Source organism: Drosophila takahashii, chromosome 3R, assembly GCF_030179915.1.
Source record: "Drosophila takahashii strain IR98-3 E-12201 chromosome 3R, DtakHiC1v2, whole genome shotgun sequence".
Taxonomy (NCBI): Eukaryota; Metazoa; Arthropoda; class Insecta; order Diptera; family Drosophilidae; genus Drosophila; species Drosophila takahashii.
The window spans coordinates 2,607,171-2,630,351 of record NC_091681.1 but is presented as its reverse complement, the minus strand read 5'-3'; the positions used below and the strand labels follow the sequence as shown (position 1 = coordinate 2,630,351).

The 23,181-nt window shown below is 40.4% G+C and overlaps 3 protein-coding genes across 3 annotated transcripts; all 3 read right to left on the bottom strand.

The window, feature by feature from the left end:
* Nucleotides 1–3,605: 3,605 nt before the first annotated feature.
* Nucleotides 3,606–5,082, bottom strand: LOC138913712 (uncharacterized). Its single transcript, XM_070217996.1, has 2 exons — nt 4,233–5,082; nt 3,606–4,069 (listed from the first exon to the last, which is right to left on the bottom strand). Exons 1-2 carry the CDS (start codon nt 5,080–5,082, stop codon nt 3,606–3,608), a joined length of 1,314 nt encoding a protein of 437 aa, XP_070074097.1.
* Nucleotides 5,083–5,177: 95 nt separating this feature from the next.
* On the bottom strand, nt 5,178–8,814 carry LOC138913710 (uncharacterized). The gene is made up of 3 exons (XM_070217992.1): nt 8,675–8,814; nt 5,405–8,622; nt 5,178–5,347 (listed from the first exon to the last, which is right to left on the bottom strand). Exons 1-3 carry the CDS (start codon nt 8,812–8,814, stop codon nt 5,178–5,180), a joined length of 3,528 nt encoding a protein of 1,175 aa, XP_070074093.1.
* Nucleotides 8,815–14,112: 5,298 nt separating this feature from the next.
* On the bottom strand, nt 14,113–21,399 carry LOC138913709 (uncharacterized). Its single transcript, XM_070217991.1, has 3 exons — nt 21,386–21,399; nt 20,727–20,846; nt 14,113–15,273 (listed from the first exon to the last, which is right to left on the bottom strand). Exons 1-3 carry the CDS (start codon nt 21,397–21,399, stop codon nt 14,466–14,468), a joined length of 942 nt encoding a protein of 313 aa, XP_070074092.1. The 3' UTR covers nt 14,113–14,465.
* Between the last annotated feature and the right edge of the window lie 1,782 nt (nt 21,400–23,181).

The following is a 23,181-nucleotide window of genomic DNA, read 5'->3' as shown; positions in this document are numbered from 1 at the left end:
TTAGCAAAAGGACCTCAAAGCTCGAAAAATGCTGAAATTGAACAACTTTGCGGAGCTCTCAGAGGCAAATGGATGCATGGCTTGGTTCGAAGTTAAAGTTTTTTAAAAGATACACCCTTTATCTTTCAAACCGCATACATAAAATAATTTTACGATTTTTTTTAAGGCAGAAATAAATTCCAAAAAACATTGTCAAAAAACTGAAAAACATACAGCTGCGGTCAAAATAGTAGCAGTGTTGCCGCCTTGTGTTTTTAAAAGTTTGATGTTGTAATTTTTTCTTATCCAATAAGTCTAATAGTAAAATTATAATCAATACAATATTACCAGGAAAATATCAATTACAACAACAAACTTTTAAATACACAGGGCGGCAACACTACTACCATTTTGACCGCAGCTGTATACTTTTATGTTTTTTGACTATGTTTTCTAGAATTTGTTTCTGCCTTAAAAAAAATATTAAACATTTTTTAAGTATGGGGTTTAAAAGATAAAGGGTGTATCTTTTAAAAAACTTTAACATCGAATCAAACCATGCATTCATTTGCCTCTGAGATCTCCGCAAAGTTGGCCAATTTCAGCATTTTTCGAACTTTGAGGTCCTTTTGCTAAGAATCCTTGCGTCGGGGAACTTTTTGGAAAACGCAGTTTAACTTGGGAATTCGTGAAGAATCCAAAAATATAGCATCCATCGAGGTAAATTTAAAAAGCACTAAAAATGCTGCACAGTGTTATTTTTGGTAGTCTACTATTTGACATATGCATAACCTCTTCGATGTAATTAAAGTGCTGCTGAAGTGTGTAGGAGAATATACTAGGCAGTCCTGTTTCAATAAAGATTGCATAGTCGGGAGTATTTTGTGGCAGTCGAAATATCTTTTTTACAAAAAAAGTTAATACTCGTTCCGCATCTTCATATCTTTGATTTCCCCACACCTCTGCTGCCTAGCACATAGTTGTTTTCACTGTCGCCTGAAAAAGGAGAACGTTTTAAATAACGTAAATTTAAAAAGCACTAAAAATGCTGCACAGTGTTATTTTTGGTAGTCTACTATTTGACATATGCATAACCTCTTCGATGTAATTAAAGTGCTGCTGAAGTGTGTAGGAGAATATACTAGGCAGTCCTGTTTCAATAAAGATTGCATAGTCGGGAGTATTTTGTGGCAGTCGAAATATCTTTTTTATAAAAAAAGTTAATACTCGTTCCGCATCTTCATATCTTTGATTTCCCCACACCTCTGCTGCCTAGCACATAGTTGTTTTCACTGTCGCCTGAAAAAGGAGAACGTTTTTTCTGCCTAAAAAGTTTTTCCAGGTGGCGTTCATAGCTATTTTTGCATCCTTGAGCTTATCTCTTATGTGGGTATAAAAACTCGTATTAGTGGTGAGCGTTACACCGAGGTATTTGAATGATTTTACACGTTCCAGCTGGATTCCGTTCAGTTGCCATTCTTCGTTCCTAGCGTGACGGCCACCTGTACCCTTAACAACCATAATCTTTGATTTGCTTGTATTTTTGGTGAGGTTCCATACTTTACAGTACTCGGATATGCTAGCAATCATGTCCCTTAACATTTCAGGGCTATCAGCCATACATAAGGGTCTTAACATGGGTTCCATTCACAGTCACTCCACCTGGTAAAAAATCAACAACATCGTCCACGAAGAGAGAGAAGAGGAGACGGCTGAGAATGCATCCTTGCTTAACACCACTGTTGGTATCAAACCATTTCGAAAGCTCTGATCCGTCCCAAACACTTGCTTTGTTATCCTCATAGATACTGGACAGTGCTAGTATGGCTTTTGTTGAGAGACCGAGTTGGCTAAGTTTATACAGTAGGCTATTTCGGTTCACTGTATCAAAGGCGGCTTTAAAATCTACAAAGAAAATGTACAGCTTCCTTTTTTGTTGCAGAAAGGTTTGGGCGATTGATGTCAGCACGAAAACACTGTCGACTGTAGAGAAACCCTTTCGAAAGCCTGTCTGAAATTCACTAAGAATGTTTTCTCGGTTTACCCATTTCGTCATACGTTTTAACAGTGCTCCTGCAAAAATCTTAGCGACTGTGTTTTGAGCAGATATGCCTCGGTAGTCGCTGGCAATCCGGGAAAATTCCATGGCTGTAAAATTCGTTGTAGGCATCGGTAAGTCGCTGTATAAAGCAAAGTGGCGCATTTTTGAAAAATTCTGCAGTTATTCTGTCTTCACCAGGAGCTTTGTTTAGCTTTAGTGTTAGGACAGCGCTTTCTATTTCTGCAGGGCTGAAAGGGGAGTCCATATGATCTGAGAAAAGCAGAGGCTTAGCATAGCTTCCCTGCAGGAAACGGAATCAGATTTGGACTATTAAAATACTAGTTGGGTCAAGAAAGTTAACTAGTTCAAGTTATGTCCATTTCCATGTAACGAAGTGGTCCATTTTTCATATGCTTGTCGTCGGAAACAACTAGTCCATTTGCTACTAGTTTTGCACTAGTGACTGTTAACCAATTTATGATTACAGCTATTAAACTACACTAAAAAAATATTTTCACGAAAAAACTAAAAATTAATCTCTAAACCATCAAGTGATTGGATTTCACTAGTACTTGACGATGCCTAACTTGACGCTCTCCTAATTTAGTATCCAATTAATAGGCGCGGTCCTTAAAAAAATGTACAGAGACTGGGGATTGAACCGAGGACCTCGAGTGTTTGATTTGTTTAGTGCTAAATTTCCCAAGACATTTTCACTCTAGGCTATATTTTTGGATCATATGTGTTTCATTTGCAACTAGTTAAATTCCAGTTGCCTTTTAACTAGACCCTAACATGTATTTGTTCTACCAGTTAAATATTTTTAAGGTTTTTTTTGTCAGAAAGGTACTAGTCCGAGACAAGTTTCTTTTTTACTAGTTTTGTATTAATCATTTTTTCGACTAGCACAAATTTTCTAGACCCTGTGTAGTCCAAATGCATTCAGACAAATTCCGGTTGCTTTATATTAGTTGCATAACTAGTTGTTTTTCACACTAGTTCGCATTTTTCCTGCAGGGTTATTTCTGATTCATTTTGAATTTGGAAGAGTAGGCTACTAAAATAGTCAGCCAAATCTGTTGACCTTACTTTTATGGGTTTTTGTTGTTTGTTCCCGTTTAATTTATAAACGATTTCCCAGAACTGTTTGCTGTCGTGAACTTCTTGTAGTTGGCGTTCCATATTTATTTAGAAATGTGTTGGGTCAGTGAGCTTTTTCACTAACTCTAAAACCTTTGCCGAAATAAAATAGAAACCGCACAAATTTTCATTTAATTATGCACTAAGTTTATTCTATGGCAACAAGGCCTTAATTTCAAGGGTTTTGTTTATATTGATTTGGTTGGGCAGGCAGACCGATTTGTCTGTGCCTTTAACAAGCGAAAGAAAATAGGCAGACGTGCCTTCAGCGAGCGAGTACAAAATCGAACTAAAAACTAGATGCTTGCCGTAGAATGACGACAAATGAAGTTCAAAAAGGAGTAGCAATTACAGCAAATGACAGAGTTGCCAACACAGGGCAAATGGAAAAGGGAAAAACAAACATCGAGAAATTAGTTTACGTTAAGACTTTGAATTTTATGATTTAATTAGGCTGCGGCATGACCGAACATTCTCCCCCCGTTGGAAGTCCAGGGCTTTCAACCAGATCCTGCTTCGGCAGCACGTACAACTTGCGGACAGCTCTTCGAGTGGTGGCAGTTGCTGTTCGTATTACTGCCACACGAGCAACTCCATCAGATCCAGGCACCAATTCCATGACCCTGGCTAATGGCCATTTAAGAGGAGGCAAGTTGTCGTTTTGAACCAGGACGACATCGTTTACTTGTAGCGCAGGTTTGGAGGTGCGCCACTTTGACCGCTGCTGCAACAGAGTCAGATATTCTTCACGCCACCGTGACCAGAAGATTTGTTGAAGGTATGCGATTCTCTGCCAGCGGTCCAAACGGTTGAAGTTCAGATTTGTGACATCAGGCTCAGAGTACAGCACCAACGGAAATGTGCCAAGAAAGTGTGCAGGAGTTAGCACCTCAAGATCTGCCGGATTCTCTGAAAGAGGGAGTAAAGGTCGTGAGTTGATAATTGCCGCAATGTGGCAAACGAGTGTACGCAGTTCATCGAAAGATAATAAAGATGGGCCAACAGCACGATAGAAATGAAATTTGGCCGTTTTGACTGCAGCCTCCCAGAGGCGACCGAGGGGGAATAAAACGCCACTCAATTGAATCCTCCAGGCAGAACTCCTCTATAGCTCGAATGTGGGGGCCCGACAGAAATAAACTCCTCAGCTCAGCCAGCTCGTTTTTAGCTCCAACGAAGTTCGTAGCATTATCTGACCATATCCGGGCAGGTTTTCCTCTGGTGAGAATGAACCGCTTTAATGCTCCAAAGAATGCTTGCGTTGAAAGATCCTGAACAAGCTCCAGGTGGATCGCTTTCGTCGCATAACAGATGAAAACGCACACGTACGTTTTGACAGGCATCTTGCTTCGAACTCCAGTTTTGTAGCAAAATGGCCCGCAGAAATCCAAACCAGTAACCATGAACGTCGACGTTGCATTTACACGATCCTTAGGTAGGTCAGCCATTAAATGCTGAGCTAATTGTGGTTTAGCTCGGAAGCATATGATGCATTTGGACGTTGCAGCTGATACTGTTTTTCGGCCACCTATCGGCCAAAATTGAAGACGCATGCTAGCGAGCAGAGCTCGAGGACCAGAATGCAAGTTTTTCCGATGCAAGTCCAGTATAATAGCACGTGTAACTGGATGCTTGCGTGGTAGTATAACAGGATGCTGCGCATTGTAATCCAAGGACGAATTTTGTAGTCTGCCACCAACTCGCATTACACCAATGCTATCGATGAATGGGGAAAGTGAGGACAACGGGCTGGATGATGTTATTTGCCGCTTAGAATGCAGCCTCCAGTAGTCATCAGCCAGGTTGCTCATTTGGATACTTCTGATAAGCATCTGAGTGCCCATTTTTACATCTTCGACGTCGAGACCAGGACGTCTTATGCGGTAAACAAATTTGTAGACGTATCCAAAGGTGTGGGTCATCTTTTGCCAAGAATTCAAAAATTTGCATTTTGAAGATGGATCCCCTTCCCTAGAGACGCCAACCAAAATGCGCCTTCTGAGCTCGGGAAGAGTCTTCACAGGTAAACACGATTCAGGCCAACCGTGCTGATTCTTGAGAAGAAATTCTGGGCCTCTGAACCAAGGGTAGATTCCATTAGCTCGCTCGGGGAAGCACCTCTTGACAAAATGTCGGCTGGATTGCAGTCAGTCGCCACATAGCGCCAATTCATGCCACTGGATAGCTCTTGAATTAAAGATATTCGATTAGCAATAAAAACTTGAAAACGTGAAGGTTAATCACTTATCCATGATAACGCTACAGCAGAGTCCGACCAGCAATAAAACGGGCAATCGAAGAGATTCATGTTGCGTACGTCCCGCATCAGTTGAGGCAATAGTACAGCAGCGCACAGCTCTAGTTTGGGAACCGTGAGAGTCTTCAAAGGCGCCACACGAGATTTTGAGCAAAACAGATGAACCTTTCGTTTGCCGTCTGCTATTGAAACGAGATAGATGCATCCTCCATATGCGTCGATGCTAGCGTCACAGAATCCGTGGACCTCAATGGCGCCATTCAGATGCACCGCCAGTCGAGGAAACTTCATTTGTTGGGTACGACCCATGTCAGACGACAGTTTCAGCCATGACGTGTTGAGTGCCTCAGGAAAGCTCTCATCCCACTCTAACTTCTCTCTCCAGACTTGTTGCAGGAAGATTTTGGCCTTGGCAACCACAGGACCAATGAGACCAAGCGGATCGTAAACCCGAGCAATTGTGGAAAGCACCAGTCGTTTACATGGCTTTGGAGAGAGCTGCATGGGAGAAAAAGAAAAACAAAAGACATCCGCTGCAGGGTCCCAGGCAAGACCCAGAGTCTTGGTAAAGTCGCTGCCATCGTCAAACTTCAGGAATGTTTCCCTTTCAGAGTCCGGAATTTGTTCAAGGACACCACGCTCGTTGGAACACCATTTTCTGAGCTTAAAGCCCCCTCTTGCAAGCAAGCCCTTTTTTTGAGACATGATTTCAAGGACTTCCTGTGTTGATTGGCCTCCTGTGATCAGATCGTCCACGTAGAAGTCCCGCAAGATGATTTTTGAACCTATTGGAAATGTGCTCTTCTCATCACTCGCCAATTGATGCATCGTTCGAACGGAGAAAAAAGCTGCAGGCTTAGTTCCATAGATTACGGTATCAAGCTTGAATACCTGCACCTCCTGGTCCGGTGAATCACGCCAAAGAATACATTGAAGATAGCTATCGGGTTCAGCCACGCGAACACATCGATACATCTTGCAGATGTCACCAGTCAATGCAACGGGGAAAGTCCGAAACTGTAGCAGCGTGTTGAACAGCTTCTGCTGAATGGTAGGCCCTGCCATGAGAACCTCGTTAAGGGAATGTCCACTTGACGTTTTGGCAGACCCATCAAAAACGACTCGCAATTTAGTCGTGGTGCTGTCTTCCTTGAAAACGCAATGATGGGGTAGAAAATATTTGCAAAGGTTAATGGAGTCTCTGGGCACGACGGACATGTGATTCAAATTCAAATATTCACGAATAAATGCCGAATATTGAGCCTTAACTTGTGGCTTGCGCTCTAGCTTGTTCTCCAAATTGAGAAACCGACGATAAGCTTGATTGTACGATTTACCCAGTAGCACTAGAGTGTTCCTTGCAGGTAGTCGTACGGAATATTCACCAGAGTATAATCGACGAAAGTTGGCCTTGAAATGAGCCTCACACTCCAGTTCTTCTTTGGTGGCTGTGACCACACCTTCACCACAGCTCTCAACTTCCCAAAAGCGACGGACTAGTTCATCCATATGAACTTCGGCAGTAACCAATTCACGCTGCACAGCTTGACAGTGCAATGCAGTTGTCTTGAGAGGACAAGATCCACCTCCTGTAACGATCCAACCAAGCCTCGTTTTCTGCAATAGGGGTAACCCAGCAGCCAACTTTATCTGCCCTACTGATAATAGCTCAAAAAACATGCTTGCACCAATAAGAAGATCTATTCGCTGAGATTTATAGAATTCAGGATCGGCTAGTTGAATATTTGAGGGAATTTTCCAGCCATCGGGTTTAACAGTTAAACTGGGTTGATTGTCAGTAATCGCTGAAGCAACAAGAGCAGACAGGCATGCGAAGTAATTTGAGGAATGCGACTTTAGCTTAATGCAAACGGAAACTCCTTCAGAGTCAAATCGAGAATCTCCAAGACCAGCAACTGATACGGTAGACTTAGTTTTATGCAATTGCAACTGGTGAGCGAGCTGGGAAGTCACAATGTGGACTTGAGATCCCGAGTCTAGCAGCGCACGGCATGGGATCCAAGCGCCTGATCGACTTTGAACGCTTATGACTGCAGTTGCAAGAAACACAATGTCAGAATCCAAATTCTGAGCCAGCAAAGAGGTAGAAGGGCTTGACGTAGTTGCAATTGGCGTAGTTTGTTCTGCAACGGGAGCTCGCAAAACCTGGGTCGAGGACTGAGTGCCAAGATGCAAAAGGGTGTGATGCTTGGACCTGCAAGTTCGACAGCAGCTTGACTTACAATTGCGTATTTGATGTCCCTTTTTTAAGCAATTAAGACAGAGCGCTAATTCCTTTACCTTTCGAATCCGCTCTTGTACTGACAGATTGGCGAATTGAACACAGCTGTAAATTGAATGGCCACTGTTGTCACACACAACACATCCAGTTCCCAAAGTGTTTGTGGCAATTAAGATGCTTCTGTTGCGGCTTCTTCCTGATTGTGTATTATTTGAGTACAAGGCTGTAGTGTGCTCTACATTTTCCAATTTTTGACAACGCTTGGACAATAATATTGTAAATTGATCAACCGAAGGAATTTCATCAATAGCCGCAGACTCCTCCCAATTGGCCTGAGTTTTGCTATCTAATTTTTGGAGTAAAACGTGAACCAGAATGCAGTTTGAAATTTGCTCAAGGGAACCCATTGACTGAAGAGCACGGAGATTAGCATTTATTTTATCAGACATATCTCTCAGCTTCGTTGCGGACGGCATGTCCACTTTAGGGAGACCCAAAATTGCCATTATATGGGATTGGAAAATTAGACGCTTATTATTGAAACGGTTGTTCAACAAGTCCAAGGCTACTGTATAGTTTCTATCACAAATTTCTAATGAGCGCACTGTGTCCAAGGCGGAACCCTTCAAGCAAGACTTTAAATGCTGCAGCTTCTCAATGTTAGTGAGCTCAACGTCATTGTCGATAATAGCCTTGAACATGGATTGAAAATCAGCAAATTCGGTATAGCCACCAGAGAATTCAGGCAACCTCAATTCAGGCAAATTCGATCTTTTAACCGACATAGATTGGAAATCCAGAGATGGACCTGGTCTGAGCGTGGAATTTCGAATTTCTGAACGTTGACGCCTACCCAATTCACGACTTAGCTTGATTTGAATTGATATGATGAGCTCTTCGAAATCATCGCAAAACCTGACTGCCGATTTCATTAAAATCCAGCCTTTCAAGACTGTCATGGGCCTGGGTAAATGTAGTTTTGTTCTCCTCGAAGAACTTAACACAAAGCTCTAACTCTTCCTCACTCATCGCCTGGAGCTTCTCAACAGTCCGGGCCTGCTCAGAGGCTATAACCTTAGCAAGCATTGACTCCGCCTTCAATTTAAGATGCTTCACTCCCTGCTCTGGAGCAGCAAAAGTTGTGTCATTTGGCATTTTGATAAATTTATTTTTATTATTTTTAGCTTTTATCACTTGCAAATAACTAATTTCCACTGTGCAGTGTGCGGTACTGTACTTCTTGACCACCGAAACTAACGGAATGTATATGCGCCTATTTGCATATAAGCGGCAAAATAGCGGTGGAAGGGTGCAACGTACTCGCGAACAAAACGTTTGGCCGCCGCTGTAAAACGTTCAAAGCGGGAACGAAGGCACAAAGAGGAAACCGATATGTTCTTTGCGGCGCGCGGGCGCGGGTGCGAAGTGAGTTTCTAGCGGAGCTTATCAGTTACCGCTTGCGCTTATGTACATGGAACTTTGCAAGTTATGTAAATGCGAACGAAACAAAATAATTAAATTATTTGTATGTTAATGTTTATCACGTCGGGGTCACCAAAATGTTGGGTCAGTGAGCTTTTTCACTAACTCTAAAACCTTTGCCGAAATAAAATAGAAACCGCACAAATTTTCATTTAATTATGCACTAAGTTTATTCTATGGCAACAAGGCCTTAATTTCAAGGGTTTTGTTTATATTGATTTGGTTGGGCAGGAAGACCGATTTGTCTGTGCCTTTAACAAGCGAAAGAAAATAGGCAGGCGATCAGCGAACGTGCCTTCAGCGAGCGAGTACAAAATCGAACTAAAAACTAGATGCTTGCCGTAGAATGACGACAAATGAAGTTCAAAAAGGAGTAGCAATTACAGCAAATGACAGAGTTGCCAACACAGGGCAAATGGAAAAGGCAAAAACAAACATCGAGAAATTAGTTTACCTTAAGACTTTGAATTTTAGGATTTAATTAGGCTGCGGCATGACCGAACAAACTGTTTTTCTTTGTCTTTGCATAGATGTTTGTAATTTGTTACTGCCGTTTTGTAGATGGTGCCCATTATTTCGTTTCGCCGTAGCTGTTTAAGGCAATCAAAAGAGTGTTTCCCTTTCCCATTGTACGTCGAACCACGGTTGCTTTCTGCTAAAGTTTAGTGACTGCTGCATGGGCCTGGAGGCATCTACGATTAAGTTGAGCAGTTTGACTAGCAGTGTAGACCCACTCAGATCTTCTATTTGTTGGACTCCTGATACTAATGCATCTGTGTAACTTCTTCTGTGTAACTTGTAGGGTAATGTGACGAACGATTTGTTCTTTAATGTAACTTTCCCAAAAAGCAATATTTTTTAAAAGTGTAAAAGCAGAACGTTACTTACATTTACAGAGCATATTTCTGAAAAATTTTAATTCGAAATTTCAACGTAGCCAAATCCCACAGCGTTTGGCGTAAACCATCCTTTTTACAAACAAAACAATACATTTTTTTATATATAACTAGCAATACCCGAAGCGACGTTGTCCGCTACTATAAGCAAAGAATTTATTGCTGATTATTTCATATTTCCAAATTCAAATTAATATCCGAGTAAAATCCCGCCTAACCTTAGCTAAACAGTAAACCCACCTAAAGCGCACTAACATTCTATCCATATCCTTCTAGCCATAACATACCTTATATTACCTAATATTACCTCACCTTAACCCCACGTATTTTATTCTCACCCTTTGCATACTTTTTTAGCACCCCAATGCTGTTTTCACTATTTCCTCGTCTTAACCCACCCCAACACCAGTTTTTCCTCTTCTTAGCTAACCTAACTTTAGTCTCACCTGAAAAAAATGTTTCCTTACTATACATCCTAACTTTAACTTCACTTTTTCTTATTTAAACTTGTTTGTCACCTTGACCCAAACCAACCTTACCTTTCTTACCTTCACCTTTACATCACCTTTAAACCTTCTTTGCATTACTTTTACCCTTATCTATCTAATACCTCCTTGATCGCAACTTAACCCCGCACTAACCTCACCTTATTCCCACCGTAACTCCACCGTTCTGGTACCCTAAATATATCATTTTTGTTAGCTTTGCGAACGCAGAGAAAAACTCGTACTATTTTTTTTACCGTTTTTTCAAACATATCTAAAGCCCAAAAACCTTAAAAAAGAATATATTAAAAATGACACTTAATTACCTACCCTCGCCTTTAACACAATTTAAAACCAATTTTTTTAAAAAGTTTTGTAGGTACGTTTTAGCTGGTACTATTTCCAGATTATGAACGTTGTGCGAATACGACCTTTTCTTAAATTGGAATGTTATTTGTGCACGCATATATTTCATTTTATGTTTTTAAAGTACATATGGGCACTTCCATATTGTCGCTCGGGACGTTTGCACACCTTTAAAGTTGAAAAAAAATTGGAAAAAAATGGATTTTAATTTTAATAATGTGCTTTTCTTTTCACTCTTCCCAAGCTTTATTTTGTGTAAAAATCTTGATTTAGTACCATTTTTAGTTTTTAAGATATCGTTATCGTCGACAAAAATAGAAGTGGATTTCGGGGAAGTTCATTCAACAACAGAATTTAGCGAATTCTGATGAAATATTTGAATGCGATTTTTTTTAGAATGTTGTCCAAACATGTCGCTATGAAATGGTTTTGTTTTTACTCAAAAATAGTTTGCCGTATTTTAGGTATGCAGTTTCAAACACATTCGCTCGGGACATTTTTTTTCCGACTGTTTTGTAAAGTGGATTTCTTTACCTCTATACCTCGATTGCCGGATGTTTTGCTTTTAACTTAATAGTTTAACATATAAATGAAGCATTCAGTACAAAAAAATGTCACATATTAGCATTCCTAATGGATAAATTAACAACTGAAGACAGGTCCAAAAAATAACAGAAAAATAGCCTAAAACTGATTTTTGTGTATATTGGTGGCGTTTGTCATAAATATAATCAAACTATACTCCAAATTTTTAGTTAAGCTCAAGATCAAACTATTTAGAAACTAATATCGGGGAAACTAAATCATGTGGAAATCTGTTTTATTTAAGTTTCAAGGTTTTTTGCTTGGTGGACCTATTGGTGGAAGTGCCGATATGTTCGTATGAATGTGTGTATACGCATATCTCAATAGTTTTTCTAATTTCTTTACAGTTTTAGAGTAGAGCCCTGAATATTTTACGGAATACATACACATTTTGATTTAGAATTGCATCCATTAGGTGTTTTATCCTAATTTAATCATCACATACTTATGTACATGCCAATTTGTCGATGTGTCTGTGTGTAATTGCGTTTCTTACATTCAAATGTGAAAACCAATCAAAAATTGTTAAAAATAAAAACAAAAACTCCTTATGCATTTTTCGGGTTAGCTTCACATTATGACTAAGAATTGCATCTATTAAATTATTCGTTCTGGTGTCCAAATAGTAAAATTTTGATCAAGTGTTTCCAAACCAGAAAAAAAGAACATTTGCCGCCTCTCTTTTGCTTCTAATGACTCTCTCTCTGCTCTCTCGGTCTGCTTCTGGTCACGTTGTTTTTGTGAGAGCGGTGTTCGAAATTCGTTCGTGAGCAAGCATACAAAAAACAAAAACAACCCCCGCAATCTTACAAAAAAAATCATATAAAATCAACCATGGGTCCAAAAAAACAAAAAAAAATGCCTTTCTGATTGTATGGCATAGCTCCACACTTTAAACCAAGAACGGATCCGATCGCATAATCGTTGCGGGTAAAGCTTAAAATAAACATTTCAACATGTTTGGTAGAAAACTGTGGGAATGGTTCATGTTTTAGTCCCGATACCATAACCATACCATAACGATACCATAACGATACCATTTATGCCAGCATTTTTGCATTTTTTCTCACTTTTACAACTTTGACGAAGTGTAGCTGCTAAACTAATGAATGGAACTCAATGCAGTGTATAAGAAAGTTGGAAAGCATTCTATTACCTGTAAAATGAGTAATTTATAGTTGAAATCGGTTAACCACAACTCAAGTTAAAAATTAAAAAAATGTCAAAAAGGTTTTTTCACTTTAAAAAAAATTTTATCCATAAAAAAAATTTTAAGTGCAATTTTCATAATCAGGAAGACTACCTTACCGGAAAACAAAGGTTTCATTCAGGGTATCTCTCATCAATTTTTTTTTGGTAAACTGGTGTATTCAACGATAACAATTAAAATTCTTGAATAAAAAAAGTTCGTCACAATACCCTACAAAAAGTTCGTCACGATACCCTACAAGGTAGACTTGGAGCAAAAACGGTGTCACTCTCAAACGGCGTAAAAGAAAAAAACGCGAGGTACCAAAAACTGTTGATAAAGATCTCATGTATATTTGCCTGATTTTATTTTCCACTCATCTTTGCTCTGGAACTGCTGAACCACAAGTAAATTTAATAGGTTTGCTAGTTTGCGCACCACATTTTTAGCAAAAATTACTTCACGAACAAGTTACAGGACTTATTAATAATATTACTGTAAATACAATGTCGACACGATGAGAGGAGACGACTACATTTATTTGGATTTTTTAACGTGACGTCATATGTGAGATTCGACGAGTTCGTCACATTACCCTACTCGTCAAATTACCCTACACTCCCCTACATATATACATATGGGCGGTTCTTTTACAAACCGAAAATTAATTTTCACATTTTTGATTTTCCTGAAACTTTTTTACGTACTATTCGGAAAATTAGTAAACACGTGTATCAGGATTTAGCCGAAAAAAAAAAAATTTTTTTTTTTGAATTTTTTTGGTTTGCCAAAAAACGTTTTCCTTGAAAAAGTACCCTCTTATTGAAAATCTGAATTTTCTGTTGTAGCAATCCGATTGACTTCGTGTCTTTTGCATTATTTCCTCTAAAACCTCTTCTTTAAAAAATAAATTTAAAAAAAATGTATTTTAAATTTCTTAAAAAATAAAATTAAATTAAGATTTTAAAAATTTTTTTACCTGGTTCCCCACAAAAAAAAATTTTGTTTTGTTTTTTAACATTATATATGTTAGTTCTTATTGGTTTTTGTCAAAAAGGTGGAGCCATGTTTAGTTTTTAAAATATCGAATTTGTTTTAACAAGGCCTCGGCTTTTTTCTATGAAAAAACGTCGCAGCATGTAGGTCTCCTCTCTCTGATCCTTATGGATCAGTAAAACTTTTCTGTTTGGTCTCAATGTTGCTCAACATGACCAACAACCAACAAATCAAGCAGTACTACAGTTTGGTAACAGTACCAGGCGTCCAGTTGCACCCACGGCAGATAATAAGTGCTGATCGGCACATTCTATGTGACCCGCCAAGCGGTCAGCGCATTCTGCAGTGTCAGCCGACCCAACTACGCTAACCACTCCCATAGTCAAAACATACTGACCTACTCCAGAATACAACCCATTCCACTTGAAAATCCGTGAGATTTTTCACGGAAAAGAATATGTTACAAATGCGACTACGTTAAGCAACCTAGCTGGGGATTTTCCACTCGAACGAAAAACAGAGCAGCAGTCCAATTTTAATCCATTTATTGCGCTGGCGCAGCCAGCGGTTTCAAGCGATAACGAACGACTGACTCCCACGAGCAGTGCGAACAATTACAAGAGTTCCGAAGTTACAAGCTTATCAGTATAAGAGTAAGCGACTCAGCTATGTGGTGAGCTTGAGTGCAAACCCAAACAAAGCTCGTATGTGAATGCGAATATTAACATTATGTTTTGTTTACAATTCAGATAATTCTTTTCATTTTTAAATTCATGTTTTCCTATTTTTAATAATTACAAAATAAGGCTACTGATCCAACATTCCGACCCCGTTAAAGGCCTCTGGCGCTTTAACTTCCTCGTTTGTGCTGCTTATTGGCAGCAACGCCAGTTTGTGGATTGCGCGCTTGATGACGCCTCCAGACGTCTGAATTTCGGCGACACGCACTCTGCCGTCCTCGCCGAATAATGTTGCCACCACGCGCCCTGTAAGCCACCGTTGCGGCGGCAGATTGTCCTCGTGGACGAGAACAAGGCACCCAATCTTTAGATCGGGGCCCTCGATGCTCCATTTGTTGCGCTGCTGCAGGCTGGCCAGGTAATCCTTGGACCAGCTTTGCCAAAACTGCTGCTTGAGCGCAGACAGCATTCGCCACCGCTTCAAATATCCGAAGCTTGCCTTGCTGCAGATTTCGTTTGTTTCGGATTCTGGCGGAAGCGTAAGAAGAGGCTGACCGATGAGCAAATGTCCTGGTGTGAGAGCTTCTCCATCGTTGGGGTCGTTGCCAGGCGACGCAATCGGACGAGAATTGAGCAGCGCTTCTACCTCCACTAGGTGGGTGCTCAACTCGTCTGCTGTGAGCTTGGCGTTGCCGACCCCTCGCAGCAAGCGATGCTTGGCTGCCTTGACGGCTGCCTCCCATAGCCCGCCGAAGTGTGGTGACCTCGGTGGGATAAACGACCACTCGACGCCCCTCTGAGCCGCGTACGCCGTCAGTTGATCCTTGTTCCGGTGAAACGCTACGTGCAGCTCTTCGAGAACCTTGCTCGCTCCCACGAAGTTGGTGGCGTTGTCGCTGTATACCTTCTCCGGAAGACCTCTCCGTCCGACGAACCTTTTGAACACAGATAAGAAGCTGTCAGTAGATAAATCAACAACGAGCTCAAGATGAACAGCCTTTGACGAAAAACAAACGAAGACAGCCACATAAGTCTTTATGGGGGGTTTCCCACGGAGCTTCAACGAGACATAGAATGGACCGCAGAAGTCTACCCCACAAATCAAAAAGGGTCGAGCTTTCCTAACCCGATCGGCGGGCAAATTGCCCATTATCTGACCAAGTAGCTTGGGCTTATAACGGAAACAGTGGACGCAGCTACGGACAATCCTCGTACACGCCTCTCGTGCGTTGATAAGCCAAATCTGCTGCCTCAAGAGTGATACCATCACTTTGGCACCTGCATGATAATGAGTCTGATGCAAATTGCGAAGAAAGAGGGTAACAAATTGTGACTTTTGAGACAGCAATAATGGAAATTTAGCATCATAACGAATAGGCGCATTACCCAACCTGCCTCCAACACGAATTAATCGAAAGGTCATACCATCAAGCTTCATTGTGTGTATGAAGGGATTTAGACGTTGAAGATGTGGGGCCAAACATTCTGATTTCTCTAACTTAATATGTTCTGAACCAAACTCAAGGTTCTGAAGTACTTGGACCAGCCTAACGAACGATATTTTTAGTTCTTGTGCCGAAATATTTACGTCTCGACGCCGCTTTTTCCCTTGAATGAACCGATTTACGTATGCCATAATCCGAAGTAGTTTATTGTACGACGAGCATCTTCCAATAAGATCAGTAATCACGTTAGGTTGGCTTTTTGTTACGGAACACACTGCCACGCTTTTCTTGTTCTCGGACAGCTGTAAATCAGGTGAAACTTCAATCTGATGAAGACGAGGCCACTCGTCTTGACTTCTGAGCAAGAATTCTGGTCCGTTTTCCCACAGAGTACACTTCAAACCATCTATATCTGTTCCACGTGACACCAAATCAGCCGGATTCTCTTCAGTAGGCACATGACGCCAGACTACATTTTCTGAAAGCTCTTGGATCTCAGATACTCTGTTTGCAACAAACGTTGCTAATGTGGATGGATCCCTTTTCAACCAATATAATGTGACTTGAGAGTCCGACCAGAAATTTATGCTTTCCAAGTTAAAGTTGTTAAGCAAGGGAGCTACTTGAGCCCATAGCTTAGCGAGAAGATGCGCTGCACACAACTCGAGCCTTGGAATTGACTTTGTTTTAAGGGGAGACACTCGAGACTTGGCGGTTAGCAGTCTCGATAGACCAGTTGTCCCAACCATGGTACGGATATATATGCAACAGCCGTAGGCCTCACTCGACGCATCTGCAAAGCCGTGGATCTGGACAGTTTCATAAGCAGACAGACAGATATATCGAGGTATGGAGATCTTGTCTAGTTCTAGTAAATTCTGCTTGAACCTATTCCAGCTGGTATGCAAACTCATGGGAACTGACTCGTCCCAATCCAATTTTTGTCGCCACAGTTCCTGAAGCAAGATCTTTGCTCTAGTTATCAACGGACACAATAGACCCAAGGGATCAAACAACCGAGCTATGACGGATAAAATGTTGCGTTTTGTTGCTGGCATCGAATCAAACGAACCCTCCAAGCTACAATGAAAAACGTCATTCTGAGGATTCCATCTCATACCAAGTGTTTTAATGGAAGCGGAAGGGTCAACTTTAAGAGACTTGTCTGACCCTCTATTATCCAGCAGACTAGGATGATTTGTGGCCCATTTGGCCAGATCAAAGCCTCCAAATTTTAAGACCTCAGTTACTTCTCTACGAATGGTTTCCAACTCTTCTAAACTGCTGGCTCCTGTGAGCATATCGTCAACATAGAAGTCGCTTGATATCACCTCTGAAGCAATAGGATGTGATTCAGCATAAATCTTTGATAGCTCAAAGAGACAACGGATGGCCAAAAACGGAGCTGAGGCTGTCCCATACGTAACAGTGTTGAGACGATAGGTTTGGAGAGCTTGTGTCGATTTCTCCCTCCACAAGATAAGTTGAAAGTCCCGATTTTCTGCGGCAACGTTAACTTGCCTATACATCTTTGAGATATCAGCCGTTAAGGCATACTTGTTCAATCGAAATCTTGCTAGAATAGAGTAAAGCTCCCTCTGAATAGTTGCACCCACCATTAAAGTCTCATTTAGTGAGACCGAGGTTGACGTCTTACTCGATGCGTCGAATACAACTCGCAACTTTGTGGAGCTACTTTCAGGTCTCAGGACACATTGATGCGGTATATAGTAGTGGTGTCCTGGAGGAGGGGTTGGTAGTAATGACATATGTCCAAGAGCAAGGTACTCTTTCATGAAGTCTTGATACATGTCATGTAACTCGGCATTATTTGCCAGTTTGCGCTCCAACGCAAAAAATCTGCGCTTTGCCGTTGCGATGGATAAGCCAAGAACGCTTGGATCTGTTTTAAATGGCAGTTTCACTTCAAAACGACCTGACGATAGCCTGCGTACGGTTTGATTGAAGTTTTGCTCGCACGCAAATTGTTCAGCTGTATAGGCAGCCTTCGATCTCTCAGCGACTTGTTCTAAGTCCCAAAATCGCTCCACCAGAGAGTCGAGAGAACCAATATTTTCTTTGACCGTGACGCTACACACCTGAGCTCTATTCGATGCATGCTGAATACATTTACCCGAAACAATCCATCCCAATAAAGTCTTCTGAATTAACGGATGTTGGGAACCTAGCTTTATTTGGCCTACACTCAATAGTTCGAAAAAGGATTCTGCTCCAATTAGTAAGTCCACTTTTGCTTGTAGAATCTAGGGTCTGCCAGCTTAATGCTTGCTGGAATACTCCATTGCGCAAAGTTGACTTCATGGTCGGGTTGATATGTAGAAATTGATCTTATCACCCAGAAATCGGTATCAAAAGTGTGAGAGTTAACGCGAGAATGAATAGACGTGTGGACTTTGTGTCGTACTACCGAATCATTCTTCCCCACCGTGGTAATATTTAAGCACGAATCTTCTCTCCTTAACCGTAAACGCTGTGCTAAATCCTCGGCCATGAAGTTTATTTGCGAACCAGAATCTAACAAAGCTCGTGCTAATTGGAACTGTCCGAATCTATCCCGTACCTTTACTACTGCAGTAGCAAGAATAACGTGATCACTACTAGCAACATGACTTGAATACGCTTGATTAGGATGGTCTGAAGCTACTGACGTTGTCCGTGATGCCACTTGAGGCGTTGACGCCGAACTAGCTGGATGGTGTTCTAACCCGTATCTGTGAAGAAGAGTATGATGGGGTTTGGAGCAAACTCCACATTTTGCAGCTTTACATTTCTTTACTGAGTGTCCTTCATTTAGACAATTGATGCACAAACGATTGTGTTTGGCAAAATCGAAACGCTGAGTCACTGGAAGGGCACTGAAAGCTTGACACTTGCCCAAAGTATGATTCGTCGCTGAGCAATATCGACATTTTGACTCAGTCCTGCGATCTGTTTTTGTGCATGAAAAAGACGACTTTGAATACCCTTTATTAGAACCTTGGGTAGGCTTTCCCTTACTTTTGGTTGATTCCTCAGCAGCTAGATACTGATATCGCCGATTTAACTGAATCGCACAATCGGACCATGTCGGTAAGTTATTATAATCGAGGTGTTCTTCAAAACGAGATTTTGTTGCATTATCTACCTTGGACATTGCTATATGAATAAATATTGCATTATTAATCTCCTTTTCACTGCCCAATGACTGCAATGATGCATAAAGAGCCGACATCTCATCGATAAGAGACCTCAAGCCCGAAGCTGAGGGTTTTACTACATGGGGAATGTCAAATAGTTGCGAAATTGTATCGAAAAATATCAAACATTTATTGTCATAAACATTTTTCAAACTGTCTAACGCCTTTTCGTAATTACTGTCCGAAATTTGAAACGCCTTCACAGTTCCCAACGCATCATCAGTGAGACACGAACGCAAATGGTTGAATTTTTCAACGTTTGTAAAAGATGAATCATTATGGACCAAACTCTCAAACAGACTTATAAAGTTTTTAAACTCAGCATGCTTTCCACTAAACTTGGGAAGGCTCATTTTAGGTAACTGGGACAAATGACGATGAACACTGCTATCCCCTTGACTAAGTTTCTGTGAATCGTTCTCTTTTATTGCGGACCGATATAAAGCCTTTGTAATAATACACATATCCTCAACCGACGCTCTTAAATCATTACTTGGGTAAAGAACATCGATTTCTGCCTGGATATCCATCAATTTTTTGCAATAAGTTTCAAGCAGCTGCATTCGGTATTCAATTTGAAATTTTTCGAAAGAAATAGTTTTTTCCTCGAAAGCCGTTTTCATTCGCCTAATGTCACTCATAACCCTTTCGTGTTTTTGCATTGTCGACAGCATTTTTTTGGTTGCTTTGGAATTAACTTCCTTTGCAACAACTTCCTCCTCTTTATCACTCATTTTGACAATTATTCGAATTTATTTCAACTCAATACAAATATGAATGTCTGATGCAAGGGTTAAATTAATCTCTTTCGTAATGTTGATGCCGATGTAATGAATTTTAAACGGTTACCCAAATATTAAAAGAAGCCGAAAATACTTTATTTGGGTTATATAAAGGGTTAATAAATTCAACACGCAGCGCCAAAACGTAATAATAATTGAATTTTATTCGACAAATAAATGTGTCAATTATTTTTTGTGGATCCCATACGGGTTAAAGATGCCCACACAACACCGCCAAAATGCACAAAACGTTCTATTAATTTGACAAATACACTGTCCAAATTATTTATATGGTTCCCATACGGGTTAAAGGTGCCCACGAAACACCGCAAAAGTGCACAAAATGTTTTAAGTTATGCGGCCAAAGGTCTGTATGTGGATCGTATATGGGTTAACGATGCCAACACACAGCTCCGAAGTCAATCATTTCCAAAAATTAGACCGAAAATTTCCAATGTAACCAAGTTTATATTGCGATGCACAATTACATACATATGTAGGGGTGTATATGTATGTACGAAGCGCTAAAGTTCACTGCCCTTTTCGCCGGTGCCTACAAAATGTTATGTACTGTTTGAGAGGCACTGCAACAGTATGTATTGCTCAAAAATAACTGCTCTGCAACTGGGTACTGTACTGCACAAAAGGGAATCGACAATATCGCTGCACATAGCCGCTTCAGTTATAGCTGTACTTTTTGCACTGCAAAAAAATGTTCCATGGCCTATGCAGCATACCAAATTTTCCAGAATTTCACAAACATTTTTCACACGCAATATTTTTGTCAAAGGCAGTTCACTTTTATTTATTTAGTTTAGATGTGTTGCTTTTTAATTGGTTTTCCAATTTACAGAGTGCCAAAAATTTAAAACAGTTGCTGGAGTGGGCAACGTTTTTTGCAAAATACTCACCCAAAGTGTGGATTGCTGGATAATTTAATTGTTGGCACTTAATACCTTATTACTTGGCATGATTGCCAAAACTTTCCTCGATGAGTCGACTCCAACTGCTGCGGCGAATCCCGCCAGCTAGGTTATGTTCGCAAACGGAAAAATTGAATACGTGCCGAAACGACGAAAATGCACTTTATCTGATCAATTTTCCGACGCGAATTTCCACGAAAATGCTATAGCCGTAGTCCCTGCTCGGGCGCCATGAAAATCCGTGAGATTTTTCACGGAAAAGAATATGTTACAAATGCGACTACGTTAAGCAACCTAGCTGGGGATTTTCCACTCGAACGAAAAACAGAGCAGCAGTCCAATTTTAATCCATTTATTGCGCTGGCGCAGCCAGCGGTTTCAAGCGATAACGAACGACTGACTCCCACGAGCAGTGCGAACAATTACAAGAGTTCCGAAGTTACAAGCTTATCAGTATAAGAGTAAGCGACTCAGCTATGTGGTGAGCTTGAGTGCAAACCCAAACAAAGCTCGTATGTGAATGCGAATATTAACATTATGTTTTGTTTACAATTCAGATAATTCTTTTCATTTTTAAATTCATGTTTTCCTATTTTTAATAATTACAAAATAAGGCTACTGATCCAACACCACTATTCTTTACACTTAACTTTCTCATCTCCAAGTAGTATATAACCATGTACCGATACCATAACCATACCATAACGATACCATTTATGCCAGCATTTTTGCATTTTTTCTCACTTTTACAACTTTGACGAAGTGTAGCTGCTAAACTAATGAATGGAACTCAATGCAGTGTATAAGAAAGTTGGAAAGCATTCTATTACCTGTAAAATGAGTAATTTATAGTTGAAATCGGTTAACCACAACTCAAGTTAAAAATTAAAAAAATGTCAAAAAGGTTTTTTCACTTTAAAAAAAATTTTATCCATAAAAAAATTTTTAAGTGCCATTTTCTTAATCAGGAAGACGTACCTTACCGGAAAACAAAGGTTTAATTCAGGGTATCTCTTATCAATTTTTTTTTGGTAAACTGGTGTATTCAACGATAACAATTAAAATTCTTGAATAAAAAAAGTTCGTCACAATACCCTATGCTCGCGCCAAAGCGGCGCCCCCAGTCCCGGCCAATTTTCCCTTCAAGCGCCCCTGGAGCCTTGACAGTCGAGACAGCAGTTCTTCCAGATCGCTCGCATCTCGCTCTCTCGCACTGTTAAGTGTCTCCACTCCGCTCTCCAAGCGGCTCTTGGAGCTTCCACTCTGTAGTTTTAAGTTAGTTCTAATTTTCAAGTATAACAGAGCCGACCAGTGAAGTTATTTCGGAAATAAACCGTGAATTTTTATAACGTAAAAACACCCATTGCGGCCGTGTATTTTCTGACCTACGAACAGCAGCCCGAAGTTTGGAAGACCCGCCCCACTCCATTTCATGGTCCTTCGAGCCGGATAAACCAGGAGAAGAGTTTTTAAAGTACCAGCGTCCAACCGGCGGAGTTTCCAAGTTCCAAGTTCAAGATAAGTACGAATATTCCATTATTCCATTGCCGACCAGTCAGATATTTCCCAAGAACCCAATTTTCTTATATCTGTCTGATCGGCCATTTCCATTTGTGCATACGACCGCCATATTTCGGCTTCTTTTTTCGTATTGCTATTTCCATCTTCATACGACCGCCATTTTCCGGCTTTGCTTTTCATATTTCCCACTTTCCATACATATTCGGGTTCATACAGACATACAATCCAGATGCACACTTTTTAATGTACGTACATACATATGCCTGACCAGCGCAACATATGTACGTAAGCTAACATACACGTACCTCCGCGTTACACCCTGCGAACATTTCTACAGCGACATTTACCATACAGTCCACATTATCTCCAATTTACAAAATATTTAAAATTACAATTTTAAAACACACATCCATACGCCCATACATACACACATATACATAATCCTAATGCATGCTTATTAATGTACGTACATATCGACATATCCATTTCCACGTATGTACATAAGGGAAAAGTCACGTAACGTAACGTAAGGAAACGTAAGCACGATATACACGTACGTTCCTTCTCGGTACACCCTACAAACATTTCCAAGTCAACATTTAAAATACAGCCCACATCATTTATAATTTCCGAAGATAAAATATACAATATACAGGGGTGGTCAAAAGTATTTTCACAAATGTAAATGTTAACTGTACTTATATTTTGAACTAATAATATAAACTTTTGGCACCTATAGAAAGAGCACTTCAATTCCGATTAAATGACACAAAAATGTTCTTAACCCATTAAGACCCCTTTGAAAAGTGAGCAAATTTTGCGAAAGTCAAATTTTCGACTTTTTTCCTGGGGCTTAAAACAAAAATGTTTTGATGCAAAGTTGTTCCCCAATCAAAATTAATAAGACCTGCAAAAAAATGTTTCAAAATATTTTTCCTTGTATTTTTTATGATTTTTTGAATGGAGACCTCTCAG

Excerpts from the sequence above, each read along its gene's own strand:
- LOC138913712 (XM_070217996.1), bottom strand. The coding sequence starts at position 5,082 with ATGACCCACACCTTTGGATACGTCTACAAATTTGTTTACCGCATAAGA. Across the intron at positions 4,070-4,232 it reads GGAGGATTCAATTGAGTGGC|AGAATCCGGCAGATCTTGAG; the intron begins GTTTTATTCCCC and ends TCCCTCTTTCAG.
- LOC138913710 (XM_070217992.1), bottom strand. The coding sequence starts at position 8,814 with ATGCCAAATGACACAACTTTTGCTGCTCCAGAGCAGGGAGTGAAGCAT. Across the intron at positions 8,623-8,674 it reads CAGGCGATGAGTGAGGAAGA|GCCCATGACAGTCTTGAAAG; the intron begins GTTAGAGCTTTG and ends ACATTTACCCAG. Across the intron at positions 5,348-5,404 it reads TGTAGCGTTATCATGGATAA|AGCTATCCAGTGGCATGAAT; the intron begins GTGATTAACCTT and ends CTTTAATTCAAG.
- LOC138913709 (XM_070217991.1), bottom strand. Across the intron at positions 15,274-20,726 it reads AGTTTTGGCAATCATGCCAA|GTTCGTCGGACGGAGAGGTC; the intron begins GTAATAAGGTAT and ends TGTGTTCAAAAG.